The sequence below is a fragment of the Narcine bancroftii genome, chromosome 8, assembly GCF_036971445.1.
Source record: "Narcine bancroftii isolate sNarBan1 chromosome 8, sNarBan1.hap1, whole genome shotgun sequence".
NCBI classification, from domain to species: domain Eukaryota; kingdom Metazoa; phylum Chordata; class Chondrichthyes; order Torpediniformes; family Narcinidae; genus Narcine; species Narcine bancroftii.
Genome location: NC_091476.1, coordinates 18,933,378 through 18,959,339, shown reverse-complemented (window position 1 = coordinate 18,959,339; position 25,962 = coordinate 18,933,378). Strand labels below are relative to the sequence as shown.

General features: G+C 37.4%; 1 protein-coding gene across 1 annotated transcript in view; it reads left to right on the top strand.

Moving 5' to 3' along the window:
• med12 (mediator complex subunit 12) overlaps positions 1-25,962 on the top strand; it is a 111,370-nt gene that overhangs the window by 2,496 nt on the left and 82,912 nt on the right. Inside the window, exons 2-12 of the mRNA XM_069893036.1 lie at positions 6,433-6,537; positions 7,958-8,149; positions 11,154-11,313; positions 11,897-12,072; positions 17,755-17,865; positions 19,111-19,383; positions 20,915-21,061; positions 21,211-21,310; positions 22,462-22,598; positions 25,284-25,415; positions 25,766-25,892. Coding sequence (XP_069749137.1) covers positions 6,433-6,537; positions 7,958-8,149; positions 11,154-11,313; positions 11,897-12,072; positions 17,755-17,865; positions 19,111-19,383; positions 20,915-21,061; positions 21,211-21,310; positions 22,462-22,598; positions 25,284-25,415; positions 25,766-25,892 — 1,660 coding nt within the window. The remainder of the gene's footprint in view (positions 1-6,432; positions 6,538-7,957; positions 8,150-11,153; positions 11,314-11,896; positions 12,073-17,754; positions 17,866-19,110; positions 19,384-20,914; positions 21,062-21,210; positions 21,311-22,461; positions 22,599-25,283; positions 25,416-25,765; positions 25,893-25,962) is intronic.

Here is a 25,962-nt window from a genome sequence, read left to right as displayed (position 1 = left end):
CTGGAACTGGTATTTTTTTTCATCTGTTTGATGCAAGTGGTTTTTTCTCTACTTTTCTGTAATGCACTGCTTTAGCTGACCATTCTTTGCTCGAGCCTCTGATTTTAACTACATTTTGATGTTATAGTAAGATTGATATGTACAAATGTTTTATGAGGAGACAATCAGAGACATTAATCACATTGAAAGACTGTTAAACTGATTGGCTTGTTCAGTATCCATTTGTTATTCTTCAAAACCTTTATGAATGAATATTTGTGTATTAATATAAACATGCAAATATATTGAATTGCCTACTGACCAATACATTGATTTCATAATGGATTGTAACTCAGAATTGTACTCCAGTAACAGTTAATATTTACAGTTGAAGAGTGTGAAAATGGGAAAGAAAATTACCGAGGTATTCTGTTCATGGCAGTTTCAGGAGATTTTTGAGAGAAGTACTTTCGGAACACACATATTTCTAAGTTCTATGATTTTATTGGGGGGGTGGATAACTATGTAACTGTCAAGAGAGGTACCTTTAAATATCGTTTACCACAGAATTGTCCCCTCTGTCTAATTAGAATCATAATGACAGCAAGTATGATATAGTGAATAATAAGTACCATTTGTTGATTTCATTCATTTCCTTGGACTGGTTGTTGTCAACAGTATCGTGAAATACAAGTATTATGTAGTCTGAAATGTAATGCTTTATAGGCTGAGTTCAAGGTAATATATAGAATGGGGCAATGGCATGCTTTGGAGGTTTTGGAAGATGTGTGCTCTTAGTGAAGATGGTTAAGGAAAAATATTAGTGTATCTGGAGCACTATGAATGTTTTAAGGCAAGCTTAAATGCTGATCCGAAACACAGAATTGACAGACGTGGTCTGTCTCTGGCCTTGTGCACTATTTCATTGAGGCCCAGAGCATCTGAGGAACAACATCTCCTCTTCAGTCTGGGCATGTTGCAGCCTCCAGACTCGACAATGAATCTTCCAAGTTTGTGTAACTTGACTTTTCTTTCTGTTGACATCTTTTTTCTTTCTCTCTTAGTATGGCTTGGCCATCAGGGTATGTTCAACAGTCTTGTTATTTGTAATGCATAACAGGCAAAGAAGCACACTCTGTTCTTAACTGGCATGTTAACCCACTTTGACTCACTGTTTCTGAGATATCATGTTTCTTCCATCCATCCCATCTCCAACTTTTTTGCTCTCATTATTTTTAATAAGGGATTCAGGCAGAAACTTTTCCCACAGATGCTGCCTGAACTGCTGAGTGTTTCCAGCATTTTATTTCAGATTTCCATTATCTGCATTTACTTCAGATTATTTTAGTTTAAAAAGCTGTTATTCATCAGATCACTTGAAAGACATGGATCTAGAAGGAATGTTGAATTGGAAATGTCCTATTCTTCACAAAATTGCACGTACAGGTATTCTTATGGCAAGTAAAATGTTAGTTAAATGTTAAATAACTTTTGTCATTTTCTGCAGAAGACTTCCATGGTTCACCTTTGCGCTGTATGGTTTATAAAAAAATCTTTTTGATTAGGATCATCTTGCGTTTTTATCAAAAAAGAAATTTGTGAATTAACTTGCAGTTGCCTAGAATTTCATTATATTGATGGAAAACTGGGAAGCCAAATCTTACAAAGAACATAGAACATTACAGCACAGTCTACATGTATCTCCTTTGCCCTGTAAAATCTGATTGAAAAACATGTTAATTAAATTTGGATAATTTTATTTTAAATCATAGGACACGTTTGATTTTCACTAGACAATATGGGCTTTTAATTTAATTTATATTTCCAAGTGATATGCCTGTCTTGCAGATAGCCATTTTACACCAAGCTCATCTACTCCTGAAGCATTCATTTATCTCATTGTTACTTTTGCCTCTGACTATTCCAAACAGTAGCTGTAGTCATCTAGTACTGATTGTATTCCAGTCACTGACAGATTGTTGCATTATTGAATTTGTATCAGGACCTGCCAAGTAATTGAATACAGTGAGTCCTTGAATAATGTTGTTCTGTTATAATGTTGAGGAAAAAAATACCAGGGCATTTTACTGTGATATAAAATTCATTTTATTTAACCTTGTTTCACTTCAAGTAGCATTTTCCAAAAATGTGTCAACAACATTAAGTGAGGACCTGTATAATGATTCCAGTGCACTATAAAACATAGGGTTGGGCACTTGCCATCAGTCTTGGTATTGGGTGCAATATTTGAATATTTCAGTGTTGTATTCTCAAGGTGCAGGTTTTCAGATGAGCTGGGGATTTGCTTTAATATCCCATCTTAGATATAAGAAGTAAGGAATTAGGCCTCAAATTGGATAAGGTGCAAAAAAGATTTATTATGATAGCCTTAGCAGTAGAAAAAAAATGTATAATGTCAACTTGGAAAATGGAAGAGAGCCTGAGAATACAGCAATGATACATGGAAATGAATAAATGTATTCCATTGGAAAAAGTAACATATAATTTAAAAAATAAAGTCACATTATTTGAACAAATTGTGAAACATAACTGAGAGGGCTTGCCTTGGACCTCCACCCCCTAAAATGATAAGAAGACAAAACGACTTGATCCAGTGTGTAAAAGTAGATGACACATTTTTCTTGTTTATTTTTCAGTGTGTGAAGACATTGTTTAATGGTTTTATTGTATTGTATATGTTGAATATTTATTGGTTTTGGAGGGGGGGAGGGAAGGTAGGGGGGAAAAAAGGGAAAATGCCACTGTGTATATTTAATGAGGAACGTTTGTACATATTTTGGTTAATATGGTTCACAGTGTGAAAAATAAAATATTATTTAAAAAAAATCCCATCTTAGCAAACATATGTAATGCATCCTTTGACAGCAATGGTTTGATAAGAAACTCTCATTCTGAACTGTCCATCATTCTCTCCACAATGGTCATCAGATAAATGATTGAACTAGTACTGTAGTTTAAACTGGTTAAAAATGTTCTTTCTCTTTCCTATGATTCCATGGAAAGCTAAGAGGCCTTAAGTTTTTGGTCTGCTGAAATGTCAAGAAAATTGGGGTCATGGGGGCAATTTATATCTCGTTACTCAGAATTGTAAATCTCTGATGTTTTCAGACCTATGAGGAAGTCAATGTTCTGTCATTGATTATATTTCAGGCTGAAGTTGATAAATGGATGGGTACAAATGGAACTGGGTAAATATGGACATTGGATAGGAAACTGGACAAGGTAGAATATCGGCATAGTCTTATTGAAGGATGAGCCAATCAATTTGTGCTTTAGTTTATTATTAATACAATTTCTTTTTTGTTCTTGACATTGCAGTGCTTCACAACCACTTTATTATAGTCACTTATCCAGAGTAGGTAATAGAGTAGAGTAGATAATGGAGCAATTAATAAGTTTTGAAGATGGTTAAGGTGGCGGGAGAGTTCATTGTCCTTTCATCAATAGCTTAGGAGTTATCCTGTATGATCAGATAAGATGAGGCTAGGTTTAATAGATTTTTTTTGCATTTTGAGTGATGTGGTAATCCTTTGGTGTGGCACTGAAAAGATTCATTCAAATAGGTAATGTGCTCGAGTCTTGGGTGATCTTGAATCCCCAACATTCCATATGGCACTTCGAGACATGGAAAAGCTGTAGTAATAAATAGCAGAATGGCATAGATGGATTGGGAGATAAAAATGAGTTCTTTTGAATGTGTAAAATGATAAAATGGTTCTGGATAAATGGTTAAAAAGGACAGGTTTGATGTGTGAATTGTGGATGAAAACAGCATAAATTGTAGAATTCTGGAATTGATCCAGATTTCAGGGAAGTGTACATTGGGTATATTGAAACTGAAGCTAACAAAAGTATGGCTCAAAAATAAATAGTAAACTACTTGAGGCAGGGTCAGAAAAAGATAATGCAATGAAGAAAAATATACAAGTGCAGCCATTATTCATTAAAAAAAATGCTGAAAATGCTAAAACTTGAAATATATTGAAGACGATACAGATTTGTGTACACTGGAATCTGGAACAAAATAAAAGTCCTGAATGAATTCAGCAGCTGAAGCAACATCTTTAGAGGTAAAAGTTGTAAGTTGACATTTTTGTTTGAGCCCCTGCAACAGACTTTGAGGTGAGGATAGATGCCAGTACATTGGTAGAAGGGAGGGATGTTACATTGTCTGGTAGATGAAAGGAGAGTGTTGGAGAGTGCCAAGGACAGATGACTCAATGTGGGAGTGTGAAGAAGAGTTGTATGCAACCATAAGATTCGAATGGATGTTGTAGACAGAGCACAGGTGCTCCATAAAGTGGTGGCTGAGTCTATGATTGTTTCCCCAATGTAGAAGGGCCCTTATAATCAACATTTCTGTTGAAAATAAACTGACTGGTTGCATAACTGTCTGGTATGGAGGTATCAATGCACAGGCAGAAAAAGACTACAGAGAGTTGAGAACTTGGCCAGTGTTATCACGGGTATCAGTCTTCACCCCATCGAGGACATCCACAAGAGGTGGTGTTTTAAGAAAGCAGCCTCTATCCTCCACAACCCCAACCACTCAGGCCATGCCCTCTTCACACTACGACATCAGGAAGGAGGTACAGGAGTCTGAAGAAGAACACCCACCGGCCCAAAAACAACTTCTTCCTCTCAAAAGTGACCCAGAGTCACTACCTCAATTTTTTTTCTTTTTGCATTAATTTATTTATTTTTAAAATGTAATTTATCGTTCTAATGTTTGCACGTAATACTGCTGCAAAATAACAAATTTTGTGGCATATTCATGACCATAAATTCTGATTCTGAAAATGTTCAAAATGTAGAACAAATCTGTCATTGCTTCAGAGGGGAATATATGAGCCTATTCTGATCTCTCAAAGTGTTTTGAATTGTTGTTTTGAAACAAGATCAATAATGATGAGCGTATCTTTGCTTCGAGGTCACAAAATGACAACTTGCTGGGGATTCCAAGCTGGCAGATAACAAAAAAAGTTGGACTTTTTTTTCCTGTTATCATTACATTGTGATTTTTTTTTTAATTGGAAAAACTTGCTGAAATGTCTTTGATATGGGAGTTAAAAGTCTCTTATTGAAATTGGATTTGACTTAGACTGATCCTGTCTAATCTATTTCAAACAGTCTGATATATCAACTAAAATTAACAATTCAGCAAAAATTGTTAATGCTTCAATATGTATTTATTCAAATGAACATGCTGTTTAATTATTACAAACCCCATTCAGTTTAATTTCAAGTTCTTTTTTTTGTATGAAGTGCAAGAGATTTGATGCCTATTTTAATGCAGATTTGTTGAAGATTATTTTGGTCTGGAACAAATTCATCTCAGATTAAATTTTAGGTTAGGATTAAGATATGAATGGGAGATGATTTGGGTGAAGTGGAGAACTTAATTAGTTTGGAATGGATTTCTTTGGTCCTGAGATTGAGTTTTTTTAATGTTTGAAACCAAAGGCCTATTCCAGCATCTGTATACCAAGTATGAAATATTGAATGGCACGTCACACACACACATGCCACTTGTTTAATATTAAATATAGTATATATTCATACTGATGCACAATTAAAAAGTGTGCTTTACTGCAGTAGGTACATAATTACACATTTATCTCCCAAATAAATTAACCTGACTCTTAATAGTAGCTGAAAGGGCTGAAATCTTTTCCACAACCTTTCATCTACTTTGATTTGACTCTGTTGTCTTATGATCTCAAATTGCACAAAAGTTTTAATGTTTTAAGGTCACCTTGACATATAGATGGTAATGGTACCAAAACAATAATGTTGAGTCTCCAGTTGAGATTTTTAAATGTAGCCTGGAGTTGGGCCATGAAGGTTGCTTTGGTGACCTTTGGCACAGACACATGCAGTTTTGGGTTTATCACTGGAACTTGATATAAATGAAATGCACCGAATATGAACAATTTATTTTAGTCTGAATCATCTTTCGACTCTCCTGAGTATCTATCTCTATGTTAAAGATCAAGATTGAGAAATAATTAAGAAAAATATTACAAACATTGGTGATTTTTCTAGATTAACTACTGAAGTAGGTAAATCAGATGAAGAATTCAAATCTTAAGTAGGTGTTTAAAAGTCATCTATAATAAATCTTGATATTCTTCAGTGGTCTGAAACACAAAAGGACCCTTGAGTTATCAATTCACTTTGGGGACCAAGTTTCTCTGAATAAGGGATGTTTGTATTTTTATATTGACACATACAGAGTAGAATACTTTTACAAAAAAGACAGGCTTGAAATTATGAAATTAAATATGAACTAATTTCCATTTTGTGGAGTTAAAAAGTGCTTCAGATCAGTTTTATAGTTTCATAGAAGTGGTAAAATAGCAGTAAATATTACATTTTGATCTTAATATTGACAGTGAAAGTCTTGACTTCATGGTCCTTCTTTTCTTTCAGGATGAGCTGACAGCACTGAATGTCAAACAAGGCTTTAACAATCAGCCTGCGGTGTCTGGGGATGAACATGGTAGCGCAAAGAATGTTAATTTCAATCCTGGCAAGGTAAGGTTCTCTCACTGTTGATTATACCCATCTTCATTATAAAGCAATCCATTAAGACTAACAACTTGACAACGGGTCATGGCATCTGACCTGGCGTTGATGGTTACTGCCGGTAAGTGTCTGCATTTGGTTAGAATGTGAGTAGTTTCATGGAGGAATGTAATGATCACTGTCTAACAAACTTTAGATGGTCCTCTCAATGTACTGTTGATTGATCATGCATTCTTAAACTTGAATAGTCATATTGTGCTGTCAAGGTATCCTATTCATCCATTTGCATTTCACAACTGAGGTTCTTCTTATAAAGTCCAAATCAAATTTCAATCTCCACTCCAACATCCCTTTATAAACTATGGTCGTATTACTCATGAATGTCTAAAATACACGTTATTGATCACAATAGGATAGGTTCTCACACATCAAAAAATAAGCACCCTTGCTCACCTCCACAGGAACTGTTGCGCATTATCATTATTCATGGACCCTTTTAGCTCACAAGCAAGTTGTGCATTCTAATGAGTGAGTCAACACTTGACTCACAATTGTGTATCTGACCAGCCAGCAATGGACCACCCTGAGTATGAGATTCAAGATTCCATTATTGTCATGTACAAATATACAAAATAAGTTAACTTTTGCCAGCTGTAAAGCACACAAAGTGGCGCTACTAGCATTGTCCGAGTGCCCCAACAGTAAGAAAGAGCAAAAGAGACACAGAGTGTCCTCCAGAACTCTCGCAGTTCAATCCATTGGCAAACCAAACTCCAGATCCAAACCTTCAATGCAATCAGGAAGCTTACAGTGCCCAAGGCCCTTCAGGATCCTTTCTTGCCCTCAGCGTCCTCTTGAATCCCAGTTCAGATACCTGATTTCCAAGAGCCAATCTCCAGCAGCCCACAGACTGGTATGAGTCTTCCAACCACAAATTGCTAGCAGCCTCTCCTCTAAAGTTTGGTAGATTTAATAGTATGATGCATTTTTTATACTGTTGAATTTTCACGTAGTTAATTTGCTAAATGCTTCATGGAGCACAATTTTCTGTCCATGAGTGAGAGTTGTGTGTGAGCAAGCAAACTGATAAGAGAACTTTCAATTTAAAATATGAATTAGAGAGACAGTGACATTAACTGATTGTGATTCATAGAGGTATATCAAACATGTATAGCAGATCCTCACTTAACATTGTGGATGCTTTCTTGGAAAGTATAAAACTGTGTTAAATGAAACCAATTTTATAATCACGGTAAAATACTGCAGCATTTTATTTATTTATTTTCTCATCAACATAACAAACTGATGTTATTCTAAGACTTGCAGTATTGATCAGGGTTTCTTGTATTGTCGTGACATTTTCATGTTAGAGCTATAATGTGCTCTAGTGATTCAAGGCCTACTCAAATCTCTCTTGAACTGTTTGCAGATCAGCTCATACTTCAGTAGTATAATTGCGGAGAAGTTAAGATGTAACACGTTCCCTGATACTGGCAAAAGGAAACCTCAGGTTAATCAAAAAGACAGTTTCTGGCTTGTCACAGCACGGTCCCAGCCTTCAATACATAATTGGTTTACTGATTTGGCTGGAACCAAACCACTGACCCAGCTTGCAAAAAAGGTAAACTTTGAAACAATTTTTATAAATATGTGTTTATATTTTATTTATTTAAATCATGGGTCCTTCAATGGTTATAGAGTGGTCTTAATACCGTTAAGTTTTAAATTGTAAATTACATATTTGAGAATTAAAGGAAAAACTGAAGTAAACTGTTATCTGGTGGAAGTTGCTGTTAAAGCAATTTTAGATTCACAGAAATTGGGAAAATCTTTTTAGAGCAGATCAAATTGTGAGACTATATAGAACAAGAGAAGATTGTTGGGTTCACAGCAGCTAAATCACCTATTTCAAATATTCCGTTCTCTTTTGAACATTGTGATTGATCTGCTTCTATCACTTGGGCAACGCATTCAAGATCACAATTTGTTCTGTGAATATTATCTTCTCCTGTAAACTGTGATTCCTGTGCTGTTTCCTTTAATATTCCATTGATAATTTTTTTAATAGGCTCTATGACAGCTTCTCTTAACCTTCTCTGCTCTTCATGAGAAGCATTTTGGCTTCAAACCACAAAAAAACTAATTTCTGATTCCATTCTAATTGATCTTTTGATACCTTTTCCGTGACCTTGGTATTTTTCCCAAAGCATGTTTTGGAAAAGTGGAGAATAACTTCTTGTTTTTATATTCTCTCCACCTTTACCATTCGGTACACATCCCCTTGCAAGCTTTGAAAGCCTTCCTCGCTGTCTGCTACAGCCTCATTCTTAGTGTTATCTGCAAATCTGTTGATCCAATTTAACACAATATCATCCAGGTCTTTGATATAAACCATAATGGAGCCAGCACCAATCCCTGACACACACCACAAGTCACAGGCTTCCAATCAGAGAGGCAGACCTCTAATATCACTCTCTCCCTTCTCCCACAAAACTAATGTCTAATCCACTGTACTACCTCATACTGGATGCCAAACAATTGAACCGTCTTGACCAACTTCATATGTGTGGTCCATGTCAAATGCCTTACTAAACATCTGCTACCTTTTGTTCATCAACTTTCCTGGTAGCCTTCTCTAAAAACTCCATAAGTCTGGTTACACACAACCTACCACACACAAAGCCATATGTCTATCCGAGTACTTCTATATCATATTTCTTCAGATATCTTTCAACAGTTTAGCCACTTCTGATGTCTGGCTCACTGGCCTATAATTTCCTGGATTATTTTTGGACCTTTTCTTAAACAATGGAACATTACCTACCCATCCTCCGATCCCTCCAGCACTTCACCCAAGGCTAAGGATGTTTTAAATACCTCTGTTAGGGTCCCTATAATTTGAGCATGAAACTCAAGGAATATCTTGTCAGGCCCTGGGGAATTATGCACCCTTATTTACCTCAGGGCCGCAAGCACCTCCTCCTGTGTAATCTGTATAAGGACCGTGATCTCACTGCTTTTTTTTCCCTCACTTTTATAGACTGTGCCTATTTCTGACTAAAGACAGATGTAAAAATAACCTATTATGATCTCTCCCATCTCTTTTGGCTCCATACATAGTTGACCACTCTGATCTTCAAGAGGACCAATTTTGTCCCTTGATATCCTTTTTCTCTTAATATATCTGTAGAAGCTCTTGGCATTTTCCTTCATCTTGGCTGCCAGAGCATCATCTTTTAGGTCTCCAAATTTCCAGTGTTTTCCTGCACTTTTGGACTCTTTAAGCACCTTCTTTGTTCCTTGGTATCTATACCTGCTGTACACTACCTTCTTCTTAACTTGTCCCCAATAACTTTCAAAAACCAAGATTCCTTATATCTATTAAAGTAGAAAGGCTGCAGACAGTTGATTGTAGTGCAATACACAAATGTGCTAGAGAAATTAGCAGGCCATTCTGCAATGATAGGACGCAAATGGTATCCAACATTTCAGGCCTGAGCCCTTCGTCAAGGTATGAGCTAAAACCAGGCAGGCACCTGAATAAAAAGGTTGGGGTATGATAGAGGGTGAAGGGGGAGGCCAACAGGTAAGAGATTATGCATGGGCAGGCAGAAGAGAAAAAGCTGAAAACATGTTGGTCTTATTGGCTCTAATCCATATATTCCCATTAACTATGCCTAAATCTTATTACTCACCTACACACTAAAGGCAATTCAACATAGCCTTGTGTATGATAGGTTGTGTCTCTTTTTAAACTGGAGATTTGCTGAACTCCAATTTTACAAAAGATTTTGCACTTTCAATGGGTAATTTGTCTTATATCAGGCTGAGTATATTCTTCCGTTCTGGATCTCCATAATGGGGAGTTCGGTGGTATGGGTATTGATAGATACAAGCATAATTTTATAATTCATCTGCACATTCCCTCTTATCTCCTTTCCTCTGTTTGGCATTCAATTATATATGGCCAATATTTTATATATATTGTCTAGATCAGTCATTCTCAACATTTTGCCATTTCCCCCAACCCCCAAGGACACAGCACATTTCAATAAAAGCTTTGTTTTCTTTTCACCTTACGTTACATTAATATTTTAAATTTTTTTTTCATGTAGTCAGTAGGAGAGCAGTATGGAAGGAACCAAAACTTGATTGCTTCATAGGGCCAGTAAACTTTGACAGTCTTAAGGGGGACATAGCCAAAAAAGGTTGAGAATGGCTGGTCTAGATTATAATGTTTTTGGCCAAGACTTGCGAGACCTCTCATTCCACTGAATCTAGTCGTGATTTTTGATCAGAATGGGATGAGGGACTAAATGAATCTTGTGTCTGGCCTCTCAATAGCACATCATCAATGACTAATATATTGAATAAATTTGAATGGGGTCACTGACTTTCATTAAGGATATATGTGAAGCTGTCTAGTGCTGTTTCCTCTCTTATCATAGACTCCCTCTTCCTTTTAAAACTACAGTTAACACCCACAGAAAAAAACATTGAACTTTTGTCTGAGCAAAACACTGCCCTATATTCAATCTCCAGTTCATTTCTTCATGCTATTTAAGTTTGTAACAGCTGAAAAATTTCATGGGATTTAAAAGAAATTGACCTATGTGCTATTTCAGGTGCCTATATTTGGTAAGAAAGAAGAGGTATTTGGCTATTTGGCCAAATATTCAGTACCAGTAATGAGAGCAGCTTGGCTAATAAAGATGACCTGTGCCTATTACGCTGCTATAACTGAAACAAAGATGAAGAAACGTCATGTCATTGATCCGTGTATAGGTAAGGTTAGTTTTGTGTCAATTTCATATGTGGCATGAATGAGCATATTTGATGTTTATTTTATACATTTAAATAAAAGTTTCACCATCAAATTTACCATGCTGGAGATAAAACCTGACATTTTAAAGTTTTGCGTACAGGAAAAGTTCATGCACTTTCACTGATTTATTTCCTTCCCCTCATTAAAATGGCTCTAATGTAAGTTTTAGCATCGTGATCAGTCTCATGCATTTGAATACCATGAATTATTTTGTGTGAATCTACCTTCCTCTCCAAATAAAAACTGGAGTGCTAAAATCTGATGTTAATTACAGCTTTCTGTTTTGGTGTGTTTTCAAAACTTTTGCATGCCAATATTCTGAAATAACCACTTGGAAGACATGAGGGTAGACTGAGTACCACAACTCCTTTCTTGTCTGTGGCTCTCAATTTGACCGACTTGCAGTAACTCCTGAAGAACTGTGGCTGTTCTGAATCCTGCACGGATCATTTTTTTTACTGATTTTAAAAGTAGTTTTAACCAAAATTGCATGGTGAGAAATTTACAAGAGGGATCTTCAGGGAGATCAAATTTCTTTTGCAGAATGGACTCAGATCATCACGAAGTACCTTTGGGAACAGTTACAAAAGATTGCAGAGTCCTATCGGCTGATTTCCACACAGAACAGTGGGACACCAGTGCCACCCACAGTGCCTGAAGTGGAGCAGGCCATGAAACAATGGGAATATAACGAAAAACTGGCTCTTTACATGTTTCAGGTAATGGAGAATTTTAAGCAAAAGAAAATAATCTGCTGGAGGAACTCGGCATGTCCAGCATCATCAGTGAGGGAGGGGAGGAATTGTTAATACTAGGTTGAAACCCTTTAAAATGACTGATTGTGGAGAGGATAGATGGCCAGTGAAAGGAGTGGTGGGGGGGGGGGGTGGAGGAGGAAACGAGATGGGCCATTCAGGGATTTGTGAGGATAAGGAAGGCAAGAGACTGCAAAGGGAGGAATCTGGAGCAACAAATAAAATGCTGGATGAACTCAGGAGGTCAGGCAGCATCTGTGGACGAAAATGGACAGTTGACGTTTCAGGAGAAATGGAAAAAGGAAGAGGGCATTATTAAGAGAGGGGGAGGAGTTGGTGGGCTGGTGATGATAGGTGGACCAAGGAGAATTGAACAATGTCAGGCAGAGCCAAGTGCATGGAGTTGGGAGGCAGAAATAGGTTGAAGTGGATAAAGGAGGCAAAGAAAAAGGGGACAGATGAAGCCAGGAGTGGGGAGGCAGAGCCAAGTGCATGGAGTTGGAAGGCAGAAGTAGGTTGAAGTGGATAAAGGAGGCAAAGAAAAAGGGGGGCAGATGAAGCCAGGAGTAGGGATGAGGAGAATTAATATGAAGATACCTGATGAAAGAAAGAAATTGATGAAACCATGATAGGGGTTGTTTCAAAGGTTCCTTTTATTGCCACATAATAGCACATTAAAACTGTAATATCATGATATACTTCATCTTTTTCTGCTGAAAGGTAAAGGACTAGCATGAGCATTTCCCAGTGACACTAACAATAGGAGAAAAAGAAGCAAAAGGGAATCTCTTCTGAGACACATTGAGTGATGGTGGATTTGCAACAAGCGCTCCCATAGCCTCTGCAGCTGCCATTGGCAACTCTAGCTCCAGATCCAAACCTACAATATAATTAGAAAGCCTTCAGCACTCGAGGCCCTTCAGAAGCCCTTCTTGATCTCAAAACCCTCTCGAATCCCAGTTTTGACACCTGGTTCCCATAAGCCAGTCTCCAGCAGCCCACAACTTGTGTGGGTTCTTTGACCACAAGTCACTTGCAACCTATATGGGTCCTTCAGGTGCTGAGACCCTCTCTGGTCCTCTGCCATGGTCACCATCCTGTAGGTTTTTCTCCCATGCTTTTCCTTCTCAACAGGGTGGTTTCTCCCCATTTCTGGTTTCTGCTCTAGTCCCCTGCATCCCTGGAGTTTGCAGACCCTCATGGTATGCTGCCCAGCACAACCAGCATCATCCTGGCCACAGATCCCATGGTTGCAAGATTTAAAAAACCCCCCAGATCATTTAAGCCTGTACGGAGTTTTTGGCAATAGGACCAGAATGTAGGACCTTGCAGAGCAATACTTTGTTGGCAGCTCCCCTTTTCTTTTAAGGATGCTGGCCTGATTTGGAATGGGGGGGACAAAATATGATTGGGGGGGCATTGTTGGTGGAGAATAGATGGAGAAGGTAAGAAAAGGATCTGGGTAAAAAGAAGCTACTGGGCTTGAAAGGAAGGGGTGAGGGAGATAGAGGCCAGTGATTGAGAGGTAACAGCAAAAGACAGATAGTGGGAGAACAGGAAAGAAAACAGCAGATGAAGGTGGAGACAGCCAATGTATTTGTATGAAGGGAAGTAGGTGAGATGTCTTCTAACTGTAAAAGGTATGGAGAAAAAATTGTTTCAATATATGGTACAGTTAATACTAAAGAAATGCAGGTTTCTTCTGATTCCATTTCTAGCAGGAAAAGTGATATAATTGAATTGAGTCAATTTTGTAATTTAGGTGTTGGCATTTGGGGGAAGAAGACAATGAAAGCTGCCATTTAAAAAAAAATGTTGACTAATGTTCTGGGGGGAGGGGGGAAATGTCATCCCTACCTTGTCTAATCTATAACATAGTTTTGCACTTAATGGCTTTGAAGGCCCTCAAAAATTGTTAATTTAGGACATTCAAAGGCGAGCTATGAATGCATTTTTCCACAATGATTTGAACAGAATTTTGACAAAGATGGATTGTCAAACATGGAACATTTCTACCGAGTAAAAATATCAGAATTGCCCTATTTCGGTGAATAAGTAGAATCGTGAAACCCAAAAAATCTCTTTAAAATGAGGGTTGACTTGTACACCAGATATACTTTTGAGACCTTAAATTCAGCTCAAAATCAAATCCGCGCTGCTCTGGCGTATAAGTTGACCTGTGAAAAACCAATTTGGCGTATGTTGCCATTGATAAACAAAAAAAAACCAACTGCGACAGATTTTCATTGGAAACAAAACAATTCAAAATAGGTATCATTGCCTGAAAACAACAGCATATTTAGAAGCCTTCAAAATCACACTTGCTATCTTTGAAGCAAAGATGGCAGTAAGTACATCCATACTCTTATCAAATGGGTCCCAATCTATCTGATGAGGTGGTTTCAGCTTCGTTGTTATTGTCTTACAATAAATGATCTTCTGTGCTATCAATTGCACAAGAGATACCACACTAAATGATTTTATCACAGTCTCTAACTTTGTCCCATGCCGTGAGCATGAAGTTACACAGCAAATCAAGTGATGCAGCATGCATTGCCTTGCCTTTTGTAAATGATTTTTCTGCACTCCATGTATTCCATTCCTTTGAATGGCTTGTTTAAGCAGACATCGAGAGGTTGCAATTTAGATGTCAAACCACTTTGGGTAACTGACATGTAAATATTATGTAGTGCTAATCTACTTTTAGTGTTCTCAGTTAAGTGGCTATGAAACCTATCCCAGACCAGCAAACTCAGTTCTTTGTGTAAACTACCTGGCTGCCTGTTCCACACATTGTCTATCCATAGTTTTATACCATTTTCATCCATCCATCCTTTTCCATGAAAATGTACAAAAATACCTGCAGGGAATTTCATTTTTGGTTTAATTTTGCATTTGAGGATTGCCATAGGTCTTAACTTTGTCCCATCATCCATCCACGATAACACCACAGTCAACCAAGTTTTTTGTAGCTTCTCCTGGTTTGAACAGTTTTAACTCCTTTCCATTCCACTGTTCTATTGCCTATCATGTCCATGTTTCCAATATTTGCCAATGCTAACTGGTGTTTCTGCCGGTCAAGTATAATAAACTGGTGAAAACTTACAACTTTATGATCAAAGATCTTCTGGTAGTTTCTGTGCAATTTTTTTTGGGCATAATTCCAAATTTTTCATGTTCATGAAATGATTGCAACAGCAACTGCACCCTCAAAATCATCACTGAGTTCTGGGTGCGACTTGGCCCACTACAGTGCAAATGTTCTTCTATTTATTTTGGGTGACTATGTAGCAATCTTGCCTCTGTTCAAGTACCCATTCTGCAACATGATTTTCCAATTCTAGCCAACAAGTGATTCCTTTTCTCAAAGAACATTGGCTTTTGATATGTATCTAAAGTCTCTTCTTTCTTCCTTCAATCTATTACCAACTTCTTACACCCATCGAATTTTCTTGCAGCTGCCCAGTTGTTCGTTTTCTTGCCCATTTCTATCACTTTCAACTTAAAGCTCACTTCATATTTTCGTCGCGAGCTACGTTGTGTCGATGGACCCTTCGTGATCGCATATACCTCCAACCAATGCCCAGCAGATCAATCTGCACAATCCTTGGGGGGGGAGGGAAAGGCCAGTCAATGGCCCATCTCAGGCAACTTGTACCCCGGTCAACAGGGCACCTCAGGCAACCAGAAAATTGGAGTCGACTGTATGCTGGATATATCTTAAAATTAGGCTGAAAAAGTGGGGGGGGGGGGGTGGGTGGGGGGTGTCAATATACACCAGTTGACTTGTACGCCAAAATATACGATATATTAACAACTTCTCCTTGCACATGATGCATATCTTTAACTTCCTGTACATTTATCTAATGATTTGGATAGCCTCTTAAATGCTATTGTATTCTTTTATCACTATGCTTGGCAGCTTATTGCAGGCACACACTTTCTGGAAAATAAAAGACATCCCACACATCTCCTTTAACCTCTGCCTTCTGCCCACCCCCATCCACTTAAAGCATGTTTTCAATATGTGACAATTTTACCATTGGGGTAAACAATTCTGATTGTCTGCCTATATATGTCTCTTGTAATTCTGTCGGGTCTCAACTCCGCTACTGATGCTGCAGAGAAAACAACCCAAGCTTATCCAATTTTTCCCCAAAGGTCATATCCATCTATCCAGACAGCATCTTAATAAATCCCTTCTGTAACAGTTCCAAGATCTCTGCATGATCTTTTTTTAATGGGTGGCCAGAATTTGTACACAGTACTCCCAAGCGTTGCAATGTGACTTCCTACACTTGTACTCAATGTCCTGACCGATGAAGGCAAGCATGACATACGCCTTTTTTTTTAACTACTCTCTACTTGCACGGTCACTTTCAAGGAGCTCTGATCCTGGATCCCATATTATTTAATACGTCAGAGAGTTTAAGAGCCTTGCCACAAACTGTATACTTTCATTTGACGTCCTAAAATGTGACAATTCACACTTGTCTAGATAACGTCATCTGCCATTTCTCTCCTCATATATGTAACTGATCTATATCCTGTTGTAGTCTTTGGTAGATCACAACACTGTCCATAATTCCCCAATCTCTGCCAATCTTTGGGTCATCTGCAAGCTTACTAACCTATGTTCCTGTGTTTTGGGGATGGGCTTGGTCTTACATCCTATTCAATTAAAATACTGTTTCAATTCAATAATGCAAGTTGTAATTGGTTAATTAAAAACTGGAAGGTGTCCTCTGTGGGATAAATGAAATGGTTGGAAATGCCCAGCAAATGTTGAGAGAAACAGTTCACTTTTCAGGTTAAAGATACTTTATCAAAATTGGGAATGCTCCTTTCCATTTCCATTCTGATTTCTCTATCCTCTGCCTCCTACATTGATCCCAAAAAAAAGCAAATTTGTGGGATATCTCATTTTCTGATAAGAAAAAATAAGATATTACCCTTGAGTTTAATAATAGCAGACAATCAGCACATCTCACACTTTTTGACACTAATAGTTTTTTTTACTGTTTTTTGCTAGTACTTTTTCATTTATTAATACCTACACCTCCTCCAAGCTGGCCTTTATTATTCATCAATCGTATACCATCCTCTTTAATCAGGCTACATCACCCATTTATCATTTCACAACATCTAATTACCAGTCTACCAGGTCACAAGATATTGGAACAGAAGTTGGTCTATCAAGTCTGCTCTGGCTATTCTAATAATGAGGTGATCCATCCACCAACTCAGCCCCACTTCCCGGCTTTCTCCCTGTAACCCTTGACGCCTGACTAATCAAATACCTGTCAGTCTCTGACTAATCAAATACCTGTCATTCAATCTCTGACTAACTGCCCCCAAGGATCTCGCTTCCACAGCTGCTTGTGGCAACTAGTTCCACTAATTTACAACCCTATCACAGATCTATGTATTTTGTTCATTCACCTCTCACATCCTTTAATTTGCCTCTCAACTTCCATGTTCTGATGAATTGGACTGAATTGTTAACAGCTTCTCTCTCCACAGATGCTTTCTGACTTGCTTATTTTCAGGTTTTTTTTTGTCTAATTTCAGATTTTCAACATCTGTGATAATGTACTTGGTTTTAGGTTTATCTCTGTTTTCTTGGTTCCTTTGCTCTGGCTATAGGATGGAATGCTGGACAGGCATGAGTTCTTGACTTGGGTTCTTGAATGCTTTGAAAAGATCCGACCAGGAGAGGATGAACTTCTTAAATTGCTTCTCCCACTGATGTTACAGGTATGGAAAATTGCTGGACTTGGTCATTTTTAATGAGGAGTTCTGAGTTATTTTAATATTATATATTAAGTATTGCATAGAATTTTTTCCAATTATATACACTTCTATAATGTAGGAAATCGCTGTTTATCCCACTTTAAAAAAAAATTCAGTGCGTTCTTCACATGTTTCTGTTTCTTGTATCCAATTACTCAATTGTCAGGGGAGAAAATGTTTACAATTTCATGCTTGCTTCACTGTTCCATAATTGCAGTGTGATTACTCAAATTTTAGTGAACATATTGTTAACACTGCTCTGTTTTGGAGAAACCGAATGAAATTGTATTACTGCTGAAAACTTGCGTTCAGTTTTCAAGGTGACTTCAATTTTTCATTTGCCAGTCACCTTACTTCTCCATCCTATTGCCACTCTGACCTCTCCTACTTTAGGCTCCTGCACTGTTCCACTGACCACCTGCCCTCCTCTCCCAATGCAAGTTGGAGTAAGAGTATCTGTATTGAACAATTTCAGATTTCCAGCACAATGCACAAAAAATGCAATCAACGTTTCAAGTCTGAACCCTTCCTCAGCCTTCAGTTCAGGCTCAAAATGCTGACTGCCTTTTACTTTCTACAGATGCTGCATGACCTGCTGAGTTTCTCAACCCCAGCATCTTGTTGACCTTTAGATAACTAGGCCTTTACTTTTGGCGTCAGAACTGGGCCCTGCTCTGATTCGAAATTAAACACTTGTAACATTAATTCAGTTTTTCTCTCCAAAGTTGCTGCCCGACCAGTTGATTATTTCTAACATTAATTTTATTTTAGTAGCCACCAGTACTTTACATTTCATAGTTCCTATATATTATTCTCTCAGTTTCCTTGATTATCTTCCTCTAGACAGATTGACTGGCATTCATTTCTCTCATTTCAATAGTGGCAAATGTAATTGTGTTGTGTTGAAAACTTGATTTCCACCATATGCCTAACATTTACTTTGTTCCTTCCAAACTTCCCCTTCTTTGTATTGCACTTGTTGATTATTCCTAAAATTTTCAGGTTTTATACCTGATGTTTAGTTTTGTTTTTGCTTTACAAATAACATTAATGATGTTGGATTAATCATATAGAAATGTAGCAATTAAACACAGCTAATCCAACATTGTTAGCTTTTCTTGTGGTGGAGCATCAGTGTTGATTTTAGTAAAATTTGAGAATCCTTTGGATGTGTAAATTTGTAATTTATTTGTTTTTCTTTTGGTTTAGTACTCAGGAGAGTTTGTGCAATCTGCATATCTGTCAAGACGTCTGGCCTACTTCTGTACCCGACGTCTCTCTATGCTGCTGGGTGAAAGTGGTACCAATGTTGTAACAGGAGGGCATCAGTCCCATGTGATTCCAGCACCCACTGCAAATACCTTGCCTCCAACTCCTACACCACCACCCAATGGAGCCACCCAGCCTCAATCTCCGTTTATGGATTTTTTCATTTGTCCACAGCATCGTCCAGTAGTGTTTGGATTAAGTTGCATGCTTCAGGTAGGTCAGCAATTGATCCAGCCTTTAATTATCTGTTAATTTTCACCGTTAAGAATCTTTTTTCTAATTAAAAACATACTTGATCTTTGGATAGATAAAGGCAATTAATCATTAAATTTCATGAAGTCTATTAAGCCTCTGTCCTGAAGGGCAACTTTGAAGCAGCATTAAATCCTACAAACCAGACAAAAAGATTAGATTCCAGACTTAGCTGCTGTAACTGTGCTTGGAAGTAGTACTCCAGAAATTGCTTAATATCCAGTGTTAAGGAGGCTTCTATTCTCTGTTTGCTAAGAAATGTTTGGATAAATAAGTACATGAGAAGTCGCAGGAGTAGGCCTCCTGGCTCATCAAGCCTGCTCTGCCATTTGGTAAAATCAAAGCTGATCTGGTTGTGAAATCAGCTATATCTACTTGCCTTTTCTCCATGACCACTGATTCTCCTACTATGCAAAAACCTATTGACCTGAATGTTAAATATATCCACTGCTTTCTTGGTCAGAGAATTCCATAGACTCATTACACTCTGGGAGAAGCAGTTCCTCCTTATCTCCATCTTGAATGTACTCCCCCTGAATCTTGAGGCCGTGTCCCCTGGTTCTGGTCTTGCCAACCAGTGGAAACAACTTTCCTGCTCCTGTCTTATCTATTCCTTTCATAATTTTATATTTTCATAAAATCCCCTCTCATTCTTTTCCAGAGTACTTGATATCTCCTCTTAGGCTAAACCCCTCGTTTTTGGAATCGGCCTTGGTGAACCTCTGTACCGCCTCCAAGTCCAGTATAATCTTCCTCAAGTAAGGAGACCAGAACTACATACGATACTTCAGGTGCGGCCTCACCAGTACTCCGTACAGTTGCAGAACTTCCCTGCTTTTAAATTCAATCCCTCTAGCAATGGAGGCCAACATTCCATTTACTTTCTTGATTACCTGTTGCACCTACAAACTAACCTTTTGTGATTCATGTCTTGGCACTCTCAAAGTCCCTTTGCACGATAGCATACTGCAATCTTTCACCATTTAAATAATAATCTGATCTTCTACTTTTCCTTCCAAATTTAGTTTGTTTTTTAACAAAAATATATTTTTTTTGTGACTCTTGGCTAAGGAATAAAGAGCAGATAGATTATGTTGTCACTTCACCAATCACAGGGGAAATTGCAGATACACCTCATCATTGGGTAGTAAACCAAATTATTGTTGCATTATATCTGCAATATAATAGCTGAGGCAGTTATTTAATGAATCCTGGTGCAAAATGTTAATTGTCCATATCTGCTGAGGATCAGGCTCGACATGATTTCTCCACAATGGGCTGTAGATGCTTAACACCTATCCTTGCACATAAAGAATAATGAGATATATGATGAAAAACAGGTTGTCAGTGCTAATGGAGTCCAGAGGAACAAGGGGGAAAAAAAAGCAGAATTTAATTCCATGAAAATTTTTTATGTTCTATGATGGAAAAACTGCTTCCTGCAAAAGATGTGATTTGCTCTCTGCCTGACATTTGGCTACTTGTTTTTCAGAGTATTGTTCTGTGTTGTCCAAGTGCTTTGGTGTGGCATTACTCGTTGACTGATTGCAGAAATAAGACCGGATCCCCACTTGATCTTTTACCCATAGCACCATCCAGTCTACCCATGCCGGGGGGAAACTCCACATTTACCCAACAAGTATGTGAGATTCTGTTCCCTGGTACCAGAACAATAGTATAAAGATTGATCTAGCAATTGTGAAGCTCTTTGAGACACTTTTCAGTCGAAGTGCTATGTTGAGACAAGTTGGCGCTGAACTTCTATTCTCTGCTTAATCCATAAACCAGGTTCGAGCTAAAGTGCGAGAGATTGAGGAGCAGATTAAAGAAAGAGGTCAAGCTGTGGAGGTTAGGTGGTCCTTTGATAAGTGTCAAGAAACTACTGCAGGTAATAGTAACTTGATGACATGGACTACTGCTAATGCAAGTCCTCAGTGAGCTGCTTGTCAAACAAGAATTTGCCTTTGAAAATGGAATTATAATGCAAGAATTGGTAGAAACAGTAATTTTTTTTAATAGCTCTTGATCCACAATCCACCTTCTTGCCACATCTTTCAACCCTCTTTGCTTCCAGTAACCTCTGAACTCTTGGGTCAATGTTTTTCTTTGGGGAATTTATGCTATGGTTCGGAAATGAAAACTGAAAATGCTGCAAATATTTAGCAGGTCAAGCACCCTCTATGAAGAGAGAAACAGGTAACGTTTTTAACCAATGTCCTCACATCAGAACTATTATGCTTGCATGAAAACACACTTTAATAGTTTTTAATCATAGTTTTTTTCCAGTGAATTTGGATTCCTCATTGCAAAGTATGAGCCCTAATTACTGAACCAGATCTTCATTTATATTTTCAAAACCATTTAAATGGCAAAACTTTGTTGCCTCCATTGCCACCAAACCCTCCCCACCCTCCACCAAGTGCAAAGCTAAATCTTTCTTTCTTAGAGATTGCTTTGGGTAGAGGTTAAGGAGAATGTCAGATTCCCTCTTGTATCATTGCAACCTCTCATTCACATTGCATCAAGTACTTTCTTATTTGACCTAATCATTTTCTTTTCTTTGATGCTTCCACAGCACAGGCTGTTATTGTCAGTGTTTAAAAAAATTGACAGGATGCATGTAATTGCACCTGTAGCCATTTCTCCTCCTCCCCCCCCCCCCCCCCCCCCCCCCCCCCCCCCCCCCCACCGCACACTTTATATTTCTTGAATATTGGTTCATTTTGTGGGTTGAATCTTGCCACAGTGGGATATATGGTGGAATATGTACTCTATTTAAATAGCTGTCAAGGCTACACATACAATACAAAATCTTTTGAGCATCAATGTTCAGCTAACCAAAAATGGATTTTTTCGTGTGTTTCATTTCACTCCGTATCCAACTGATATGTTGTGTATTACATTTGATGGCTGTTAAACTAAAATGTTTGTTTCCACTGTAGTACATCTGAAGAATTTAAAAATTCACTGCATTGTGTGTTTTCTTTTAAAATAAACAGTAGTTTCCATCTTTCATGACACTGGACCCCATTTGTTCAGGTTTTACCATTGGTCGTGTGTTACATACATTGGAAGTACTTGACAGCCACAGCTTTGAAAAATCTGATTTCAATAACTCCTTGGATTCGCTGTATAACAGGATATTTGGATCAGGACAAAATAAAGATGGACAGGAGGTGGGTTTATAGCTACATATTGTATTTATCATAATATTGGCTTTAGAAAACATCATGAATTTTATCTGCTTTCATTTTGAAAGCAACTTTTCCTTTCTATGGTGTGATTTCAGTCTTGTCAGTCATTATTCTTATCCATTATTTTTCTTGCATGAAGCTGGATGCTTATTATTAGAATTTGAAAATAAATAAAAATAAGTTCTGCATTGTGTTTGTCCAAATATAAGATTTGGCAGAGTTGGTGAGAAAAAAAATTGGCTGATTTCCTTTTGTTTCACCTTCATCCAAAGGCAAATTGCAAAACTAGAATGAACAACCACAAAGTGGAATGTCAATATCTAATCTAGATAAAAGCATTAAAATACAAGTTGTAAAATAAAAGTGTTATTCAGAGCTATTTGGAGAAAGCAATTACGTGTTTCTTTTCCACTTATATTTGATTAAATACTCACTTTTATCGATAGGATTGAAGTCCATGAACTCACAACTAATATAAAATTTATGGTTCATTCAAAATGCATATTTTCATTCATTCTTGCTATGAAATTTTCATGAGGTATACTTAACATTTTGTCAATTTGCAATTTTCTCAGACAAATCATACTCTGGGCTAAATTTCAACCAAGTTTGCAGAAAACAATTTCCCATAATTACAATATGAACTTAAACAATTGCTCTCTTTCAGTCATTGTGAAAATAGTAGGTAGAATTTTAAACCTATCTATTCATTCATTGGCTATAAAACTTAACATTTTAGTTTTTATACTTTATGTATTTGAATAATTTTCTGTGGTGTTTTGATGAGAAATACTGTTTTATTTGTGCATTGTTTCTCACACAGTATTGAACCCATGATTAACTTCCATAAGTCACTACTTTGCTCATCAATCATGGCTTACATAATTGTCCAGAAATTTGCTTGAACTCACTACTAATTCCTATTAAATTTCAATGTAGCTCAATGTAGCTAACAAATAATTGAGATTTGTATTGATTTTATTTTCTGAAATTACCAATTCTTACTGAGGTGTATTTCTTTGGACATCAACATGACTAACTTTCCCCTTAAAGTATAAAGAAGGTTTCTGTTATTCTCTCATTGCATTCCCCACTTAATAATCGAGTGGTTTTTTGTCCCAGTGCATTTTACACCCAGTGTAGGTACAGGAGTGGATTATTTGGCCCATTTCTAATTGATCTAATTGTAACCTAAACTGTATTGTTCTCTACCTATTCCTACCTCTAAGTCTGTGTTTTAAAGATATTCAAAGATTCTGCTAACACTGCCCTTTGGGGAAGAGTGGCATAGAATCTATCCTCTATAAGGGGAAAAAAGTGGTCCCTCTTTGCAAATGTTAATCTTGGAATCTCTTTGAAATTCAGAGTTCACTAAGTTAAATTCCATTTCCAATTCCATTGCTCTCCTATTCTTTTTGATCTCTTCCAATGACACAATACTTTGGCGATAGTCCAGTCCACATCCAACCAATTTCCGACTTCTCTGTGCCATTTTTGCTTCTAGTTTTGTTCTCTGAGAGCTTGTGTTTTGGTAATTTCCCTATGCTTTTCTTTCATTTAGTAAAACTGAAAAATTCTGACATTGTGGTATTGTTTATTTTATGATGGTTGGATTCCAGCTTTAGAGTCTGAATTTGCTTTAGAGTCTGAATTTGCCATCGATAGGTTCGGAAACCATTACTGGTTCAGAGTAGAATGGTCAATCGATCCATGAAATTCACTCCTCCTCCTAGTACTTGCTTAACTAGAGAAGATTAAACCATTAACTTGTATAACAGACCATCCTGAAATGTGTTAACACCCAAATGTCTGTGAGTTTGTCGATGCTGTCTTTTTCTTTTCTGTAATAACTCCATTAGCCCTCTGACTACCAAAGCTCTATATTCTAGTACCTATCACAAGAAAAAAGCTTTCTTGTGTCTCCCTTCTCAAGACTCCTCAGGGCCTTGCATGTTTCAACCCTTTCTAAAGTGCAGTGGATTCCAGCCTAACGTGTCCAGTCTTTTGCCTTATAAATGTCTGAACTACTTCCAAGATATTAATGCATTTCCTTCCTTAAATAAGGTCATGTTTTTCTCATATATATCACTACTTTTGCATTCAATTTCCCTGTCAATTATTTGATAGCATTCCATTAGCTTTCCCAATTACTTCACTTCCATGTTCTATACAGCGTTTCTCAAATTGCTCCAAGATCCCAGTGCACCATAGAGCTTTGCAATCTCTTCTGACCTCATTTGTCATACCTTTGTCCTCTTGCTTAGTTTATCTATTTCTCTTTGTACCTGGACCTGCTCTAGCTCAGGAAGATGAGTTGACTTACACATGCTTGTGTCTCCCTTCATCCCTCAACCTGTCAAATGCTTGCAGAAAAGAGATTCAGTAACTAAATTCTGAACAAGAATATCAATTTTTCTTTGGCATTTAACCACTTAATTGCCAGGAGAAACTTAAACTTTCTAAGACACCGGCTTTCTAAATGGATTTTAAAATTTAAATTAATGTAACATTCATGGCAGTGTCTCCGCATCTGATGTTATTATCAAGGGGGTTGCCTTTCTGAATTGGTGGTTAATAATGAATTGAAGTACAGTAATAGTTGGTGTTTTTTTTTGTGTTTTGAGGAAATCGAAGTCTGTTCATTGCAATTTTATTTCCTCTGTCCAGATGCTACCAGATGATGATGCAGTGATGACTTTGCTTTGTGAATGGGCAGTGAGCTGCAAGCGTTCAGGTAGACATCGTGCCATGGTTGTGGCAAAACTATTGGAGAAGCGGCAAGCTGAAATTGAAGCTGAGGTGCGATACTTGCCAGTCATCTAGCTCCTATTCTCTTATTTGAAATTCAGTTGAATCACGTGGGAAACTGATTTTTAAAAATTTTTCTGATATGTATATTTGACTCCAAAATTCAGTTGGAGAATTAAGCGTCATTGATTTAGGAAAGTATGTTCTTTTGCATAAAATGTAAAATTTTATTTGAAGACCAAGCTAGGGAAAAAGTATTTTTCATTTTTGAACAAGTAAAGCTACTTTGTTTGCCATTTTTACACTGAAAATATATTTATATTTCATTTTTAATTTTATCTGCTGTACATATATGGTGAATCCGGAACCATCTAAAATTTAATTTTCTTGATCTTACTTAGAGATGCGGTGAATCAGAAGTGGTAGATGAGAAGGGATCTGTCTCATCTGGCTCTCTTACCAGTGCCAGCATTCCAGTTTTCCAGGATGTGTTGCTTCAATTCTTGGATACTCAAGCTCCTATGCTGAGTAAGTGTTTATGGGGCAAGTTTCAAAGCTATAATCTTGGTATAGAATAACCAAAAAATTGCTCATTAAA